Genomic DNA, 18,849 nt, shown 5'->3' with positions numbered 1-18,849 from the left:
CCACATGCACAATTCCCTTTCATGGATAATTTGACAAACTGATCTTTGCTTTTTTGACATAATGACTCATAGAAAAGACATTTTCATTTTAATGCCAGCTCTTGGAAACATTATTCCATAGTGTGGTGTAATACTGCTAATGACACCAATTGTAGAGCTAGGGCTAGGGTCTGGAGCTCACAGACCCCTCGAGCCCATTCACAAACCCTTTGCATGCAGGTCTACAAGTTAGGTAACTGGCAAAAAGTTCCTCAGAGCCTTGGTTGAAGTAGGAACAGTCTTTATTCAGCACACACAACACTATGAGCTAGGCAGTCCACAGAGAAACTCAGAAACTCAACTGCTACTGGCAAAGTCCAAAGAAAAACTGAAACTGAGCAGCTGCCAGCAGAGTAAACATGCTCTATTGTTAGGCTGGAGCTCTCTGCTGCCAGCCTGCTTCACAAACTCAAGAAGGCACAAAAGCAATTAACTAGAAAGATACATGGGTGCACATACACACCAACTCCACCCACACACAACTTGTTTACAAGAAATGTGCTGCTCCACCCCCCAGCCAGACCTGAGCCAAGGGAGCCTGACTAAATTATTTTATTTTCCCCACCCAGAGGAATGAGTTTAATGAAAGGGAATCCGTGCATATTGTTTGGGGACATATATTGGAGTAGGTTGAAAGGTGATAAAACCATCTTTCAAATTTTTGATTTGGTCTGTATTTAAGGTTGACAGTTTTGTGATATATGTACATTGTGTTATCTTTCTTTCTTATGGAGATTTCACTGTCTTTAACTGAAGAAAGATGAAAATGTGAGTTCTTGTGATTATAGATCCAGGCACAAAATGGTCTTGATCAGCACTGTCCTGTATAAATACGTTATGTATGAAATTTAAAATTTTCTATTTAGGCCCATCAAGAAGGTAAAATGAAAGAGGTAAAAGTAATTTTAATCATATACTTTATTTATCCAAACCATTACCATTTCAACATATAATAAATATTTTAAAATTATAATTGAGACCTCTTAATTCTTTTTTTGTACTTTCATTGAAAACTGGTGTATGTTTTACACACATAGCACATTTGTATTCAGACTAGACATATTTCAAGTGCTCGATAACTACATGTAGCTGGTGGCAACCAGCCTGGACAGTGCAGGTTTAGATACAGTCATGATTAAAGGAAGAAGCTGGGCTTCAGGTGGTTTAAGAGTTGGAGCCAGCATGAAATGTGGGTTTTGGTTACTTTTATTCAAATTCCAGTTTCCCTAACTAAGAACCTTTAAAAAAAATTGCCTTTAATGTCTCTGCATATTTGGCAAATACAGATAATGTTATTTCATCTTGTTATAATTAAAATTAAATGAGGGAATGTGCATGAATCTTTAGGAAATGCAGAAAAGCCAGTGTTCCAAACATGGGGATGTCACTGGGGCTGGAATCTTGAAGGAAAAGAGAAACCCCAGGAGTCTAAGAGATCCAGCAGGATCTAATCTAGATCTTATGTGCAGCTAGATTCCATTTGGGGAGGTAGGTCAGACAGAGACTGCTGTAATGGTTACTAATAAGAAGAAAGATGATTTGGGGGTCCAGCAGCTACGAGCTACTTGCCAACTCCACAGATCACTGACAGCTGCTGATAGATGCACATGCTGCCCATGTGGAATCCTCTGGGTCTGTGGAGTTAAGGATCAATTTGCAAGTGTCTGGAGCTCAGTGCTCATTTTACAGAGCTTAGAAGAAACTGGGTTCTGGGCAAAGATTCACACTTTTTTTTTTTTTTTTTTGATGAGGTGGGGAAGATAACTTTCTAGTTTTATGGTTCTATAAAACAGAAACCTGTAATTTTTCAAAATGGCAAGGCAAGGAATATAATCTTTTCTAAAGGAGAAATTGGAAGGAAAAATAGGCTAAGAATGCCTAGTTAATTTGATGTTAAATCAAGAGAGGGATGTACATTTTATACTAAAAGAAGAATCTGAGTTCAATGAGCAATTGCCAAGAAGTAGTGACAAGAAGATCAACCTACCTGATGAAAATAAAAAGTCGAAGCTGCTGAAGCCATAACAGAGGAAAATGTGTACATAAGTACATAAAGAGGCAAATTAAACATAAGAGAAATGTGTGTTTATTTCATCAAGTATCCAGAAAGACAAAATAACCTGAAAATTAGCCTTACAAAGATGTAATAACTTGTATGTCCCTCAAGAGAGAAAGCACAGACGTGTCTATTTCCTGCTATACAGCTATCTGAAGAATAACAGCATAAGCACGAGTCTTTAGAGCACGTACAAATGAGTAAATAAAGAAATGAGTAAACACATGACTACTCAGTAGACCAGAAACACAAGTTAGGAAAATAAGAAAAAGAGAGGGAAGATGTAAGTGTGCAGAGCACTGATACAGTAGCAGGAGAAAAAAAATTTTTTTTCCTGCTATCAGAAAACTACATTTTTCAGGCCGAGCCAGTGGCTCACTCGGGAGAGTGCGGCGCTGGGAGCGCAGCGATGCTCCTGCCGCGGGTTCGGATCCTATATAGGTATGGCCGGTGCACTCACTGGCTGAGTGCCGGTCACGAAAAAGACAAAAAAAAAAAAAAGAAAACTACATTTTATAGATCAGGAAAAAACAAACGGAAATGTAGCAACCCCGAAGTACAAAGCCAGGAGACCATGTTAATAGCAGAAACAGTTTGATTGTTTTGTTTTGTTTGTTCTTTTTTGATGGTGATGGGATGGGTATTATTGCTGCTCATGTCCGTAGGTTTAAGGAAACTTTCTAAAGAAACATCTATGCTTACAGAACTGATTAATTTGAAGGTAGTTGCATTCTGAGTGATTTAATTTACAAAAAAAAAAAAAAAATCCTTTCTGTGCTTTTTGCTTGTTTGTTTGTTTGTTTGTTTGTTTATCCTCCCACAGCTATTCCACAAGTGGAACCAACTGCATTGGGAAAAATATTGAGAAGCAAGTGGCTGTTCTTATTTTTTTTTTAAATGGGGGTGGAGGATATAAAGTTGATTCATTTTCGAGCCTGTGAAAATAGCTAAATGCAATGACCATGTTCCACAGTGTCACCTAGTGGTCTTGAGGAACAGGATCCAGCAACGACGCAACACTGGGCAGAAGTGCCCTGGGATCCAGAACCTGCATTTCTGAGAAAAGCAACCTTCTCTTCTCAACCTTCGCATGGGAGAGGGGGGTGTACCAGGATTCTTTGCCGGCCTCAGAGCTCAGTGGTGAGGTGTACACTCTCCAGCTCTGCCTATGCTGATGTGTGCCACAGCACTGGCCTCAGATATTTTTACAAGCCTTAAGTCAGAGATTTGAAATTGAGTTTCCCCATATCTGATGTGAAACTGCTCAGTCTGGTGTTTTCGAGATTTCTGTTTGAAACAAGATAGAGAAAATATCAGACAAATAAATGTATTGTTTAATGCAAGCATCCTTTCCAAGTTGTGTGGAAATGATGTGTACACAAATAGCTTCATTTTCACATTATGTTCTCACTATGTCCCTGATATTCAGTTATCCCTTGATGATAAGGTCATGGGCCTCACTTATGTGGCAATGCTGTTTCGTTCAGGGCTGCTGCAACTGCTCCTTTAACAAACTTACTTGCGGTCTTAGTCTGTTTTCTGTTGCTATAACAGAATAACACAGACTATGGGTAGTTTATAAAGGAAAGAAGCTCATTTTGACTCAGGGTTCTGGAGGCTGGAACATCCAAGCGCATGGTGCCCACATCTGGCGAGGGCCTTGTGCTGCTTCCTAATGTGATGGTAGGTATAGCAGGGTGAGGGAGGAAGTAAAAGAAAGCTGAGGAAGCCAAGCTTGCTTTTAAAACAGCCTACTCTCATGATGTTGGGAAAATGCCAAAATAATTTTCTCATAAGCCTGTTTTGTCCTTGAAGTAATATTTTGTCTTTGAAACAATGTTTGCTTGTTACACTAGTCTGGCCTCTAATCACTACTTGCATTTTTGGCTTCTGTAACCAAGCTCGCTTATCTATGCTAGCTTAGTGAATGCTGGGAAAAGAAAAAAAAAATGTAAAAACACTGGAAGAGTCTGCTTATAAAAACTTTGTGAGACCTGAGCTTGGGGTCCAGATTTTCAAGCATTAGCTTGTCTGGGCCACCAGCATAATAAATTCCACACTCTCCAACCCTCTAAGTGCTGACCACTTCTTGCCAAGTCCATTTCCACAACAATGATAATTAACCTCCTTCCTCAAGAATTCACTCCCTCATTAAAAATGGTATTAATCCCATCATGAGGGTGGGGCCTCCATGATCTAAACACTTCTCTTAAAATTGCCACCATCTCTCAACACTGTTACATTGGGGACCAAATTTCAATGAGTTTTGGAGGGGTCAAACCACATCCAAAGCATAACACCTGCCTACATCCTGAATTTATCCCCCATGTTGCTGCCAGTCCCCTTTCCAAAATACAAAAGTAATCGTGCTGTTCTCTGCCTTAAATTCTTTATTGATTTCTCTTTGCCCTCAGCATAAAGCCCAAATTCCTTGAGGGACATATAAGTCTCCTTGGGACCAGCCCCCACTCACCTCCCAGGCTTATCTCCTACTACTCTTACACCCCAAACACAGCCATTCTAAGCACTATCGGATGCAGACCTGGGCCATGGCCCATGGAGTTCCTCTGCTCAGACATTCTTTCCTCCCCTTCTTTTTCTGCACTATTCCTGCTCATTTTTTGTCCTTCCCCAGCTTCAAATGGGTTAAGTTTCTCTTCCACATTTCCCTAGATTATTCCACATGATCCATGATGTGATACCGAATATGCTGTTTAATAATTACTTGTATATCTCGGAGACTGTTACCTTTCTCTGCAGAGATGAGTTCATGACTTTTGAGGTCATCCTGAGGGAAGTGGAGGCTTCGGGAGTCTTCATCAGTGGCTATCACTTCAGCCTTCCCCGTGTGGGATTGAGTCAGGTAAATACCTAGGAATGGAATGACTAGGTCATGAGTAGCGGAGCCGGTGGCAGCAGCAGCAGCAGAGGAACCAGTGGCAGCGGCAGCAGTGCCTTCGACAGCAGCGGTGCCAGCAGTAGCGGTGGCAGCGGCAGCAGCAGAGGAACCGGCGGCAGCGGCAGCAACAGAGGAGCTGGCAGTGGTGGCAGCGGCAGCGGTGGCAGCGGCATAAGTGGCACCAATGCCAGCGGCAGCAGTGGGGGAAGAGGCACCGGTGGTAGTGGCGGGAATGGCGGGAGCAGAGCCGGCAGAGGCGGAACCAGCGGCAGTGGTGCTGGTGGCAGTGGCGTGAGCGGCAGCAGCAATGGGGGAAGTGGAAGTGGCATGAGCAACACCCTGCGGTACCTCCCTGTCACTCAGCAGCCTGGCAGAGTCGAAGCTGACCAGAGGTGGCTCCCCAGAGAGGCCCAAGACCCAAGGCAACCACACACACAAGGCACTAGTGGCCAACTGAGTAGTCACTGAGGTAGCCACACCAAATTGGCAACCACAGCAACATCTTAGTCAGTCAATAGTGTCAAAACTGGACTGTGAAACCCCCTGCCACAATGAATAAACATCAAAGAAAAGATACCAGAAATACGAAAAATCAAGAAAGTACACCACCCAAAGATAATAAATCTCAAACTCTAGATCCTATAGAACAAGAAGCCCTTGAAATGACTGACAAGGAATTTCGAGTGATAATTCTAAGGGAACTGAATGAGATACAAGAAAACTCAGCTAGACATCATGATGAAACAAGGAAAAGTATACAGGACCTGAAAGAGGAAATGTACAAGGAAATCAATACCCTGAAAAAAAATGTAGCAGAACTTGCTGAACTGAAGAAGTTATTCCGCGAAATAAAAAACACAACAGAGAGTTAACCAGCAGGCTTGTCGAAGTTGAAGAGAGAACCTCTGAACTTGAAGATGGGCTGTTTGAAATAACACAAGCAGACAAAAAAAAAAAAGAAAATAAAAAAAATCAAAGGCACTGAAGAAAATCTGAGAGAGATATCAGACAACCTTAAGCGCTCAAATATCTGAGTCATGGGTATCCCAAAAGGGGAGGAAAAAGGAGATGGCATTGAAAACATATTCAAAAAAATAGTGGCAGAAAACTTCCCAGGTATAGGAAAAATCACAGATCTTCAGATCCAGGAAGCTCAACGATCTCCAAACGTATTCAACCCAAAAAGGTCTTCTCCAAGACATGTTATAGTCAAATTGGCAAAACTCAAAGACAAAGAGAGAATCTTAAAAGCTGCAAGAGAGAAGCGTCAAATCACCTATAAGGGAGCCCCAATCAGGCTAATATCAGACTTTTCATCACAAACCCTAAAAGCTAGAAAGGAATGGGATGATGTATTCAAAATACTAAAAGACAGAGATTGTCAGCCAAGAATACTCTACCCCGCAAGGCTATCCTTCCGAAATGAGGGGCAAATAGTATATTTCTCAGACAAACAAAAACTGGGAGTTCACCACCACACAACCACCCTTACAAGAAATTCTCAAGGGAGTACTGGGTTTGGTTCCTGAAAAATAACTACCACTGCCAGAAAAACTCAAGAAAAATCTAAACCCACTAGTATAAGAAAATGGCATTCATGAAGAGAAAACAAACAAACAAAAAGGCTATCTACAACCTAAGGAACCAACAAACAAAGAAACCAAACAGTAAATCAGAAAGCAAGGAACAAAAGACACCTAAGACAACCAAACAACCAATAAAATGCTAGGAATAAATCAACACCTTTCAATAACAACTCTTAATGTAAAAGGCTTAAATTCCCCAATCAAAAGACACAGACTGGCTGACTGGATTAAAAAGGAGGACCCAACTATATGCTGCCTTCAAGAGACCCACCTCACCCATATAGACTCACATAGACTAAGAGTGAAAGGTTGGAAAAAGATTTACCACGCAAACAGAAAAGAAAAATGAGCTGGAGTAGCTATTCTTATATCTGACAAAATAGACTTTAAACTAAAAACCATAAAAAGAGACAATGAGGGACACTACATAATGATAAAAGGACTGATCCATCAAGAAGACATAACAATCATAAATATGTACGCACCCAATGTTGGAGCAGCCAGATTTATAAAACAAACTCTATTAGACCTAAAGAAGGGAACAGACACTAATACCATAATAGCAGGGGACCTGAACACCCCACTGTCAATATTGAACAGATCATCTAGGCAAACAATCAGCAGATAAACACAAGATCTAAACAATACTCTACACCAATTGGAATTGGCAGATATCTACAGAACATTCCACCCAACAACCTCAGAATATTCATTCTACTCATCAGCACATGGATCATTCTCCAGGATAGATCACATATTAGATCACAAATCAAGTTTCAACAAATTCAAAAAAATTGGAATTATCCCATGTATTTTCTCAGACCATAATGGATTAAAACTAGAAATCAATAAGAAATGAAATTCTGGAAACTATACAAACACATGGAAGTTAAACAGCATTCTACGTAATGACATATGGGTCCAAGAAGAAATCAAGCAGGAAATCAAAAAATTTATTGAAACTAATGAAAATAATGATACATTATACCAAAACCTGTGGGATACTGCAAAAGCAGTATTAAGGGGGAAATTTATTGCATTAAATGCTCACTTCAGAAGAATGGAAAGAAGGCAAGTGAACAACCTAACACTTCACCTTAAACATCTAGAAAAACAAGAACAATCCAAAACTAAACTTAGCAGATGGAAAGAAATCATTAAGATCAGAGCAGAACTGAATGAAATTGAAACCCAAAAAACAATACGAAAGATCAATGAATCAAAAAGTTGGTTTTTTGAAAAGATAAATAAAATTGACAAACCATTAGCATGGCTAACAAAAAAAAGAAGAGAGAAGACTCAAATAACAAAAATTAGAAATGAAAAAGGTGATATTACAACTGATTCATCTGAAATACAAGGAATCATTCGAGACTACTATAAACAACTATACGCCAACAAGTTTGAAAATCTGGAGGAAATGGATAAATTTCTGGACACACACAAGCTCCCAAAACTGAGCCATGAAGATGTAGAAAATTTGAACAGACTAATAACAATAAAGGAGATTGAAGCTGTTATCAGAAGGCTCCCAACAAAGAAAAGCCCAGGACCAGATGGATTCACAGCAGAATTTTACCAAACATTCAAAGAGGAATTGACACCGATTCTTTACAAACTATTCCAAAAGATTGAAACGGGTGCAAATCTAGCAAACTCATTCTATGAAGCAAACATCATCCTGATACCAAAACCAGGTAAAGATATAACCAAAAAAGAAAACTACCAGCTGATATCCTTGATGAATATAGATGCAAAAATCCTCACTAAAATACTAGCAAACAGAATACAGCAACACATATGTAAAATTATTCACAACGATCAAGTGGGATTCATCCCAGGGATGCAAGGTTGGTTCAACATACGCAAATCAATAAATGTGATACACCATATTAATAAACTCAAACACAAGGACAATATGATCATCTCTATAGATGCTGAAAAAGCATTTGATAAAGTTCAGCATTCATTCATGACAAAGACCGTCTATAAGTTAGGTATAGAGGGAAAGTATCTCAACATAATTAAAGCCATATATGCCAAACCCACTGCCAATATCATCCTCAATGGGGAAAAGCTCTTGAAATTGATCAATGATTTCAGCAGAGTAGCAGGATACAAAATCAACACACAAAAATCAGTAGCATTTCTATTCTCCAATAGTGAACAAGCAGAAAGAGTAATCAAGAAAGCTTGCCCATTTACAATAGCCACGAAAAAAATAAAATACTTAGGAATTGAGTTCACCAAGGAGGTGAAAAATCTCTATAATGATAACTACAAACCACTGCTGAGAGAAATTAGATAGGATACAAGAAGATGGAAAGATATCCCATGCTCTTGGATTGGAAGAATTAACATTGTGAAATGTCCATACTACCCAAGGTGATATACAAATTCAATGCAATCCCTATCAAAATTCCAATGACATTTTTCTCAGAAATGGAAAGAACTATCCAGACATTTATATGGAATAACAAAAGACCACGCATGGCCAAAACAACGCTGAGCAAAAAAAGTAAAGCTGGAGGCATAACACTACCTGACTTTAAACTATACTACAAAGCTATAATAACCAAAACAATATGGTACTGGCATAAAAACAGACACAGTGATCAATGGAATAGAATAGAGAATCCAGAAATCAACCCACACACCTACAGCCATCTGATCTTTGACAAAGGCACGAAGCCTATACACTGGGGAAGGGACTGCCTCTTCAGCAAATGGTGCTGGGAGAACTGCATATCCATATACAGGAGAATGAAACTAGACCCATACTTTTCACCATACACTAAAGTCAACTCAAAATGGATTAAAGAATTAAATATACACCCTGAAACAATAAGACTTCTTAAAGAAAACATAGGACAGACACTTCAGGAAATAGGACTGGATACAGACTTTATGAATACGACTCCAAAAGCACGGGCAACCAAAGGAAAAATTAACACATGGGATTATATCAAACTAAAGAGCTTCTGCACAGCAAAATAAACAATTAACAGAGTTAAAAGACAACCAACAGAGTGGGAGAAAATATTTGCAAAATATACATCTGACAAAGGATTAATATCCAGAATATACAAGGAACTCAAACAACTTTACAAGAAAAAAACAAGTAACCCAATTAAAAAATGGGCAAAAGAGCTAAGTAGGCATTTCTCTAAGGAAGATATACAAATGGCCAACAGACATATGAAAAAATGCTCAACATCACTCAGCATCCAGGAAATGCAAATCAAAACTACACTGAGATACCATCTCACTCCAGTTAGGATGGCTAAAATCCAAAAGACTCTGAACGATAAATGCTGGCGAGGTTGTGGAGAAAAAGGAACTCTCATACATTGTTGGTGGGACTGCAAAATGGTGCAGCCTCTATGGAAAATGGTATGGAGGTTCCTCAAACAATTGCAGATAGATCTGCCATATGACCCAGCTATCCCACTGCTGGGAATATACCCAGAGGAATGGAAATCATCAAGTCGAAGGCATACCTGTTCCCCAATGTTCATCGCAGCACTCTTTACCATAGCCAAGAGTTGGAACCAGCCCAAATGTCCATCATCGGATGAGTGGATATGGAAAATGTGGTACATCTACACAATGGAATACTACTCAGCTATAAAAACGAATGAAATACTGCCATTTGCAACAACATGGATGGACCTTGAGAGAATTATATTAAGTGAAACAAGTCAGGCACAGAAAGAGAAATACCACATTTTCTCACTTATTGGTGGGAGCTAAAAATAAATAAATAAATTCACACACACACACACACACACACACACACACACACACACACACAAAACCGGGGGGGGGAGAAGATATAACAACTACAATTCCTTGAAGTTGACATGACAAGCAAACAGAAAGGACATTGTTGGGTGGGAGGGCGAAGAGGGAGGAGGGAGGGAGGTTTTGGTAATGGGTCACAATAATCAACCACAATGTATATCGAAAAAATAAAATTAAGAAAAAAAATTAATTTATTAATTTAATTTAATTAAACAGGAAAAAATAAAAAATAATTACTTGTATTTCTCAAAGAACTCAAACAACTATACAGTAAACAAACAAACAAAAAAACCCAAATAATATAATTAAAAGTAGGGCAAAGGACGCAACAAGTATAATTAAAAGTAAAACCAAATAATATAATTCAAAGTAGGGCAAATGAATAAACATTTTTCAAAGGAAGACATAAAATGGCCAACAGGTACATGAAAAAATGCTCAGCATCACTAGTCATCAGAGAAATGCAGATCAAAACCAGACTGAGATATCATCCCACCCCAGTTAGACTGGCCATTATTAAAAAGACTGAAAATAACAAATGCTGGCAAGGATGTGGGGAAAGGGGAACTCTTCTACACTTTTGGTGGAACTATAAATTAGTACATCCATTCTGAAAATCAGTATGAAGGTTTCTCAAACAACTGCAGATAGAGCTACCATATGATCCAGCAATCCCACTACTGGGTATATATCCAAAGGAATGGAAATCATCATGTTGAAGGGATACCTGCACTCTCGTGTTCATCACAGCTCTACGTATGATAGCCAAATTATGGAATCATACTAAGGGTCCATTGACAGACAACTGGATAAAGAAAATGTGGTATATATACACAATGTAATAATATTCAGCCATTAAAAAGAATGAAATTCTGCCATTTGCAGCAACATGGATGAGTCTGGAGAAAATTATGTTAATTGAAATAAGCCAGACAAAGAAACAGAAATACCACATGTTCTCACTCATAACTGGCTGCTAGAAAGGAAGGGGGTGGGGGGAGGGAAGGAGGGAAGAAGGAAAGAAAAGACCACAACAGTATGTTGAACTTTCAGAAGGAGAGAACGAACCTAAGGATACTAGAGATGTGGAGGAGGGAGGGAGGGAGTTTGGGAAGTGACAGGTCAGGCAAAGGGCATAAAGAAATATCATGATTTGTAAGAATGATATGCTAATAATAAATTTAAAATATTTATAAATAAATAAATAAATAATTTTTAAAAATAATAATTACTTGTATTTCTATCCCATTATACTATTAACTCTTAAGAGTATCTTATATCTCTATATCCCCAGTGCCTTGAAGAGTGCCTGAGACATACTTAATCTGGATATATATTTGACTGAAAGAATGCATGAATGATTGAAACAATGGCCTTCTTCCTTGCCCCCTAACGCAACCAGCCAATCTACTTAGTCCCAAATATAAATGTCATGTGATGCTTAGTGGGATTTACCTGTGGTTATTAAACCACAAAACCAAAGATAAAGTAGAAGGTATGTCATATTCTAAAAAGAGCCACAGCAATAAAAGCTAGACATCTCCCACCAAAGCGCTACTACAACTGGGTTGGCGGTGGTTCTACACCCAGAGAAATTTACCGAAATTTTTCTAAACATCTTAGTTAATTACAGAAATTAATTTAATTCTGAAATTTCTTGAGAAGAAAAGTGATTACCTCTAAAAATATCACATCGGTATGCAAAAGAATTACTTAAAAATAAATCCTTAATTCTTAAACCAGTGCACAAAAGTTCTCAAATATCTAAGGAAATTATTTCACTTCTGAAAATTTCTATTTGAAATTATTTTCACTATATTGTAAACACAAAATTTATTTTGAATTTTTGAGTTTACCTAAGGTAAAGAAAGCCTTTTCTTTTTATAAATCAATTCAAATATAGACTGCTTCCAAGTTGTCTTTATAAACAGGTTTGTGGCTTACTTAATATTTCTCTTTTTACAGTGAAAACACCACCTGATACCTGGCAAGGCTCCCAATACCACCCTTGAAAAATACTTGTGATTTCCATTTGTTAAAATTGGGTTTCTTTTCTTTACTTCCTGTCTATTACTGGATGGAAGGAATTTTGGTGTCATGGATGATCTAAGGAAATAATAATTTAATATATTTGTCTTTGAATAAGTGAGAGAAATTTTTGTTCTTTTCACTTGTATCAAAGTAAAAGAAGAAAATAAAAGAATTGTGTAATAAAATGTGATATAAAGTTTTATTTCAGATCTTACAGAATATGTTTGGGGGCAATAAATGTTTATATTGTGTGTCAGTATTTTGTTGAACTACTAACAACTCTACTAGTAGATGGAAATTTTCTCTCACTGGATATGTCAAGCCTTGTGAATCTCCTCTTCAAAGAAATTTTATAGAGAATTTTTTTAAATTTATATGAAATACCAACAGTGGGCTCCTAAATATCTTGAGTGGTCTTTGTAAATATTTTCATGGAAGATAAACTCTGATTCATACAAGAATGGTACTTCTGCCGTTAATTTCTGAATTTCCTTGCTTGCAGCATTCTAAAGATATTTTTACAATATTTGAAAAGAGCATCTGACATTTTGCACAACTCGCAAGATGGGTATCTTCAAAAAGATCTAGAGGGGGAAGTGAAAATATGCTTTCTATTATACCTGCTGGAATGCTGAGCATAAATCACATACATCTATTTGACTTATGAAATTATGTCTTTTATGCTCCAATTTCAGTTGGAATCAAACTATTCATTAAATGAAAATGGAGCTATGGATTTGGAGTCTTGCATTCTAGCTCCCTCTTGCTAACTAGCTGCGTGATTAGGGACAGAATCTCTTATTTTTCTGAACTTCAGATTTCTTCAAGTTTTTCCTTTGTGAAATGAGTTGCACTAGATAATTTCTAATATCTCTTCATTTTCATAGAGCATGTGAGGTAATTAAATGTACCATCATCTAAAAATTATTCTACACATCAATAGAATATTTTCCTTTCTTGAACCGCTAAATAGTTTTACATTTTAATAATTCAGAATTTGTGTAGAGTGCTCTCTACAATGTTTTGCCCCCATGTGAACTAAAAAAAAAAAAGTTAAAATCTATTGGGAGAAAATATTAATCTTATTTTTTGATGAGATTAGAACCTGAAGAACAGTGTCTTTAAGATTAGTACTTGACTGCAATTTCAATTTTACACCAGTTTTCCAAAATTTCCCAAAATGTGTTTCATTACACATAGTTCCACAGGGAGTTAACAGATACTCTGCTCTTACAGAAAGACTCCTAATGTCAAATAATGGGAGGAAATAATGGGTCTACAAAATTAGTCTCATTATCATGTTTAGAACATTAATTTTGTGGGTTCCCGTCAAGATGGCAGAGTAGATGGTTCCTAGTGTCACTCTCTCCCACAAATCAACCAAATTTCAACTATTATAAAGCAATGAAAGGAGGCCCAAGATCTGCACTGGAACAGGCAGGAGCCTCATGCCATGGGACCCCTGTCCAGGCCAGTGCCCGCTGCCCAGAGAGGACCAAGCTGTGGGGCCCACACACCCCAAGTCAGCCATGCCGGAAAAGGCAGGCACCATAGGACCTCCTGCCCAGGAGAGTACTTGCCACTTAGAGAGGCTTAAGAGCCACCAGGCCCCCACTCACCAAGTCAGCCGAACTGGAAAAGTCAGGCACCACAGGACCCCAGTCCAGGCCAGTCCCTGCTGAACAGAGGGCCCAAGAGCTGCAGGGTCCACATGCCCCAACTCAACAGTGCCAGAAGAAGCAGGTGACATGGGACCCCCTGCTCAGTCCAGTCCCTGTGGAGCAGAGAGGCCTGAGAGCTGCCAGGGCCATTAGACCTAAGTCAGCTGCACTAGAACAGGCAGGCACTGAGGGACCCCCAGCCCAGGCGAGTATCTGCTGCCCAGAATTGGTAGTCCTTTCAGGATCCAAGCCAGACATCAGGGTGAAATGAAGGGACTGTGATACCCCTGCCACAATGACAAAACACCAAAGTAAACATACCAGAAATACAAAAAATCAAGAAAATACATCACCACCAAAGGAAAATAATAACTCTCTAGCTCTAGATCCTATAAAACAAGAAGTCTTTGGAATGACTGATAAGGAATTTAGAACAACAATTCTAAGGAAACTAAAGGAGATACAAGAAAACTCAGACAACACAATGAAATGAGAAAAAATATATAGGATCTGAAAGAAGAAATGTACAAAGAAATCAATGCCTTGAAAAAGAACGTAGCAGAGCTTGTGGCACAGAAGGATTCATTCAATGAAATAAAAAACATAACAGAGAGTCAAACCAGCAGGCTAGAACAAGCAGAAGAGAGAATTTCTGACCTCGAAGACAGGCTGTTTGAATTAAGACAGACTGACCAGAAAAAAGAAAAAAGAATTTTAAAAACTGAAGAAAATCTAAGAGAGATAACAGACAACCTTAAGCACTCAAATATCTGAATTATGGGTATTCCAGAAGGGGAGGAAAAAGGAAATGGTATTGAAAACATATTCAATAAAATAATAGCAGAAAATTTCCCAGGTATAGAGAAAGTCACAGATCTCCAGATTCAAGAGGCCCAAAGACCCCCAAACATACTCAACCCAAAAAGGTCCTCTCCAAGACATGTGATAGTCAAACTAGCAAAACTCAAAAACGGAGAAAGAATCTTAACAGCTGCAAGAGAGAAGTGGCAAATAACCTCTAAGGGAGCCCCAATCAGACTAACATCAGACTTTTCATAAGAAACCCCAAAAGCCAAAAAAGAATGGGATGATATATTCAAAATACTAAAGGACAAAAATGGCCAGCCAAGAATACTTTACCCAGCGAGGCTATCCTTCCAAAATGAAGGACAAATAGTATATGTCTCAGACAAACAAAAACTGTGGAAGTTCACTACCACATAACCAGCCTTACTAGAAATTCTCAAGAAAGTACTGGGTTTGATACCTCAAAAGCAACCATCACTGCCATGAATGCTCAAGAAGGAACAAAACCTACCAGCAAAACAAAAAGGCCAACAATAAAGAAAACACATAGTTTATCTACCACCCCAAGAAACCAACAAATACAGAAGACAAACAGAAAATTGGGAAGAAAAGAACAAAAAGTACTTAGGACATCTTTAAAAAATCAATAAAATGCTAGGATTAAATCAACACCTTTCAATAATATCCCAAAACGTAAAGGGATTAAATTCCCCACTCAAAAGACACAGACTCACTGACAGGATTAAAATGATGGACCCAACAATATGCTGCCTTCAAGAGACTCACAGGACCTGTAAAGACACACTTCATAAACTAAGAGTGAATGGATGGAAAAAGATATATCATGCAAATAGAAATGAAAAATGAGCTGGAGTACCTATTTTTATATCAGATAAAATAGACTTTAAAGCAAAAATCTTAAAAAGAGATAAAAAGGCCACTATATAATGATAAAAGGATCTATCCATCAAGAAGACATAACAATCATAAATATATACTCACCCACTGTTGGAGCAGCCAGATTTATAAAGCAAAATCTATTAGATCTAAAGAATGAGATAGACACTAACACCATAAGAGCAGGAGACCTGAACACCCCACTCTCAACATTGGACAGATCATCTAGGCAAAAAATCAATAGAGAAACACAAGATCTAAACAACATTTTAGACCAATTAGACTTGGCTGATATCTACAGAACATTCTATCCAATAAGCTCAGAATATTCATTCTTCTCATAGGCACATGGATAATTCTCCAAAATAGGCCACATGTTAGGGCACAAAGCTAGTCTCAAAAATATTTTTAAAAAACTGGAATTATTTCATGTATTTTTTTATCACAATGGTTTAAAATTAGAAATCAATAACAAACGAAACTCTGCAAACTACAAACAGATGGAAATTAAACAACACTCAAGATGACATATGGGTCTAAGAAGAAATTAAAAAGGAAATCAAAAAATTTCTTGAAACTAATGAAAACAATGATACATCATACCAAAACTTGTGGGATACAGCAAAAGCAGTACTAAGTGGGAAATTTATCTCATTAAATGCTTACTTCAAAAGAATGGAGAGATGGCAAATAAACAACCTATACTTCACCTTAAAGATCTAGAAAAACAAGAACAATCCAAACCCAAAGTTAGTAGACAGAAAGAAATAATTAAGATGAGAGCAGAACTAAATGAAATAGAAACCTGAAAAACAATACAAAAGATCAATGAAACAGAAAGTTGGTTTTTGGAAAAGATAAATAAAATCGACAAACCTTTAGCAAGGCTAACTAAGAAAAGAAGACCCAAATAACAAAAATCAGAAATGAAAAAGATGATATTATAACTGATACCTCAGAAATACAAATCATTAGAGACTACTACAAACAACTATTTGCCAAGAAATGCCATAACCTGAAGGAAATGTATAAATTTCTGGACATATACAAACTACCAAGACTGAGACAAGAAGATACAGAAAATCTGAACAGACCAATAAAAATAAAACAGATTGAAGCTGTTATCAGAAGGCTCCCAACAAAGAAAAGCCCAGGATCGGATGGGTTCACTGCAGAGTTCTACCAGACCTTCAAAGAGGAACTGATACCAACTCTCTACAAACTGTTCCAAAAGATTGAAACAGAGGCCATTCTCCCAAACTCATTCTATGAGGCAAACATCACCCTGATACCAAAACCAGACAAAGATACATCAAAAATAGAAAACCACAGGGCAAAGTCCTTGATGAATATAGATGCAAAAATCCTGAATAAAATACTAGCTAACAGAATACATCAACACATACACAAAATTATACACCCTGATCAAGTGAGATTCATCCCAGGGATGCAAGTTTGGTCCAACATACAAAAAACAATAAATTGATACACCACATCCATAAAAACAAAGATGAAAACCATATGATCATCTCTATAGATGCTGAAAAAGCATTTGACAAAATTCAACATTCGTTCATGATACAGACTCTCTACAAGTTAGGTATAGATGGAAAGTATCTCAACACGATTAAAGCCATATATGATAAGCCCACTGCCAATATCATTCTGAATGGGGAAAAGCTTTTCCCTTAAGAACAGGAACTAGAAAAGGATGCCCACTCTCACCACTCCTATGCAACACAGTGTTGGAAGTACTAGCCAGAGCAATCAGAGAAGAGAAGGAAATAAAGGGCATCCAGATTGGAAAAGATGAAGTCAAACTGTTCCTTTTTGCGGATGATATAATCCTATATATTGAACAGCCTAAAGCTTCTACAAAAAAACTCTTAGAGTTGATAAATGATTTCAGCAAAGTTGCAGGATACAAAATCAACACACAAAAATCAGTAGCATTTCTATACTCCAACAGTGACAATGCAGAAAAAGAAATCAAGAAAGCTAGCCCATTTACAATAGCCACCAAAAAAAATAAAATACTTAGGAATAAAGTTAACCAAGAATGTGAAAAATCTCTATGAAGAGAACAAACCACTGTTGAGAGAAATTTAAAAGGACACAGAAGATGGAAAGATATCCCATGATCTTGGATTGGAAGAATAAACATTGTGAAAATGTCCATATTACCCAAAGTGATCTACAGATTCAATGCAATCCCCATCAAAATTCCCATGACATTTTTCTCAGAAATGGAAAAATCTATCCAGACATATATGGAATAACAGAAGACCACACATAGCATAAGCAATGCTGAGGAAAAAATAAGGCTGGAAGCATAACACAAAGACAACCTGACTTTAAACTATATTACAAAGCTATAATAACCAAAACAGCATGGTTCTGTCATAAAAAGAGATACATGGATCAATGGAATAGAATAGAGAACCCAGAAATCAACCCATACACCTACAGCCATCTGTTCTCTGACAAAGGCACCAAATCTACACACTGGGGAGAAGACTGCCTCTTCAACAAATGGTGCTTGGAAAACTGGATATTCATAAGTAGGAGAATGAAACTAGACATGAACCTCTCACCATAAACCAAAATCAATTCAAAATAGACTACAGAATTAAATATTCATCCCAAAACAATAAAACTCCTTCGAGAAAACATAGGAGAAACACTCCAGGAAGTAGGAATGGGTACAGACTTCATGAATAGGACCCCAAAAGCACAGGCAACTAAAGGAAAAATAAACAAATTGGATTATATCAAACTAGAAAGCTTCTGCACAGCAAAAGAAACAATCAACAGACTGAAAAGACAACCAACAGTGTGGGAGAAAATATTTGCAAAATATACATCTGACAAAGGACTAATATCCAGAATATATAGGGAACTCAAACAGCTTTACAGCAAAGAAATAACCCAATTAAAAAGTGTGTAAAGGACCTGAATAGGCATTTCTCAAAGGAAGATATATGAATGGCCAACAGACACATGAAAAAATGCTCAACATCACTCAGAATCTGGGAAATGCAAATCAAGACCACTTTGAGATACGATCTC

General features: G+C 37.7%; 1 protein-coding gene across 1 annotated transcript in view; it reads left to right on the top strand.

Annotated features, from left to right (window-relative positions):
- The first annotated feature begins 4,988 nt into the window (after window positions 1-4,988).
- The window catches only part of RXFP2 (relaxin family peptide receptor 2), a 120,569-nt gene continuing 106,708 nt past the window's right edge, over window positions 4,989-18,849 (top strand). Inside the window, exon 1 of the mRNA XM_063101549.1 lies at window positions 4,989-5,386. Within this exon, the coding sequence (XP_062957619.1) occupies window positions 4,989-5,386 (398 nt within the window). The remainder of the gene's footprint in view (window positions 5,387-18,849) is intronic.

Source organism: Cynocephalus volans, chromosome 7, assembly GCF_027409185.1.
Source record: "Cynocephalus volans isolate mCynVol1 chromosome 7, mCynVol1.pri, whole genome shotgun sequence".
NCBI classification, from domain to species: Eukaryota; Metazoa; Chordata; class Mammalia; order Dermoptera; family Cynocephalidae; genus Cynocephalus; species Cynocephalus volans.
Note: the sequence above shows the minus strand (reverse complement) of the source record. Positions and strands in the feature narration are given on the sequence as shown.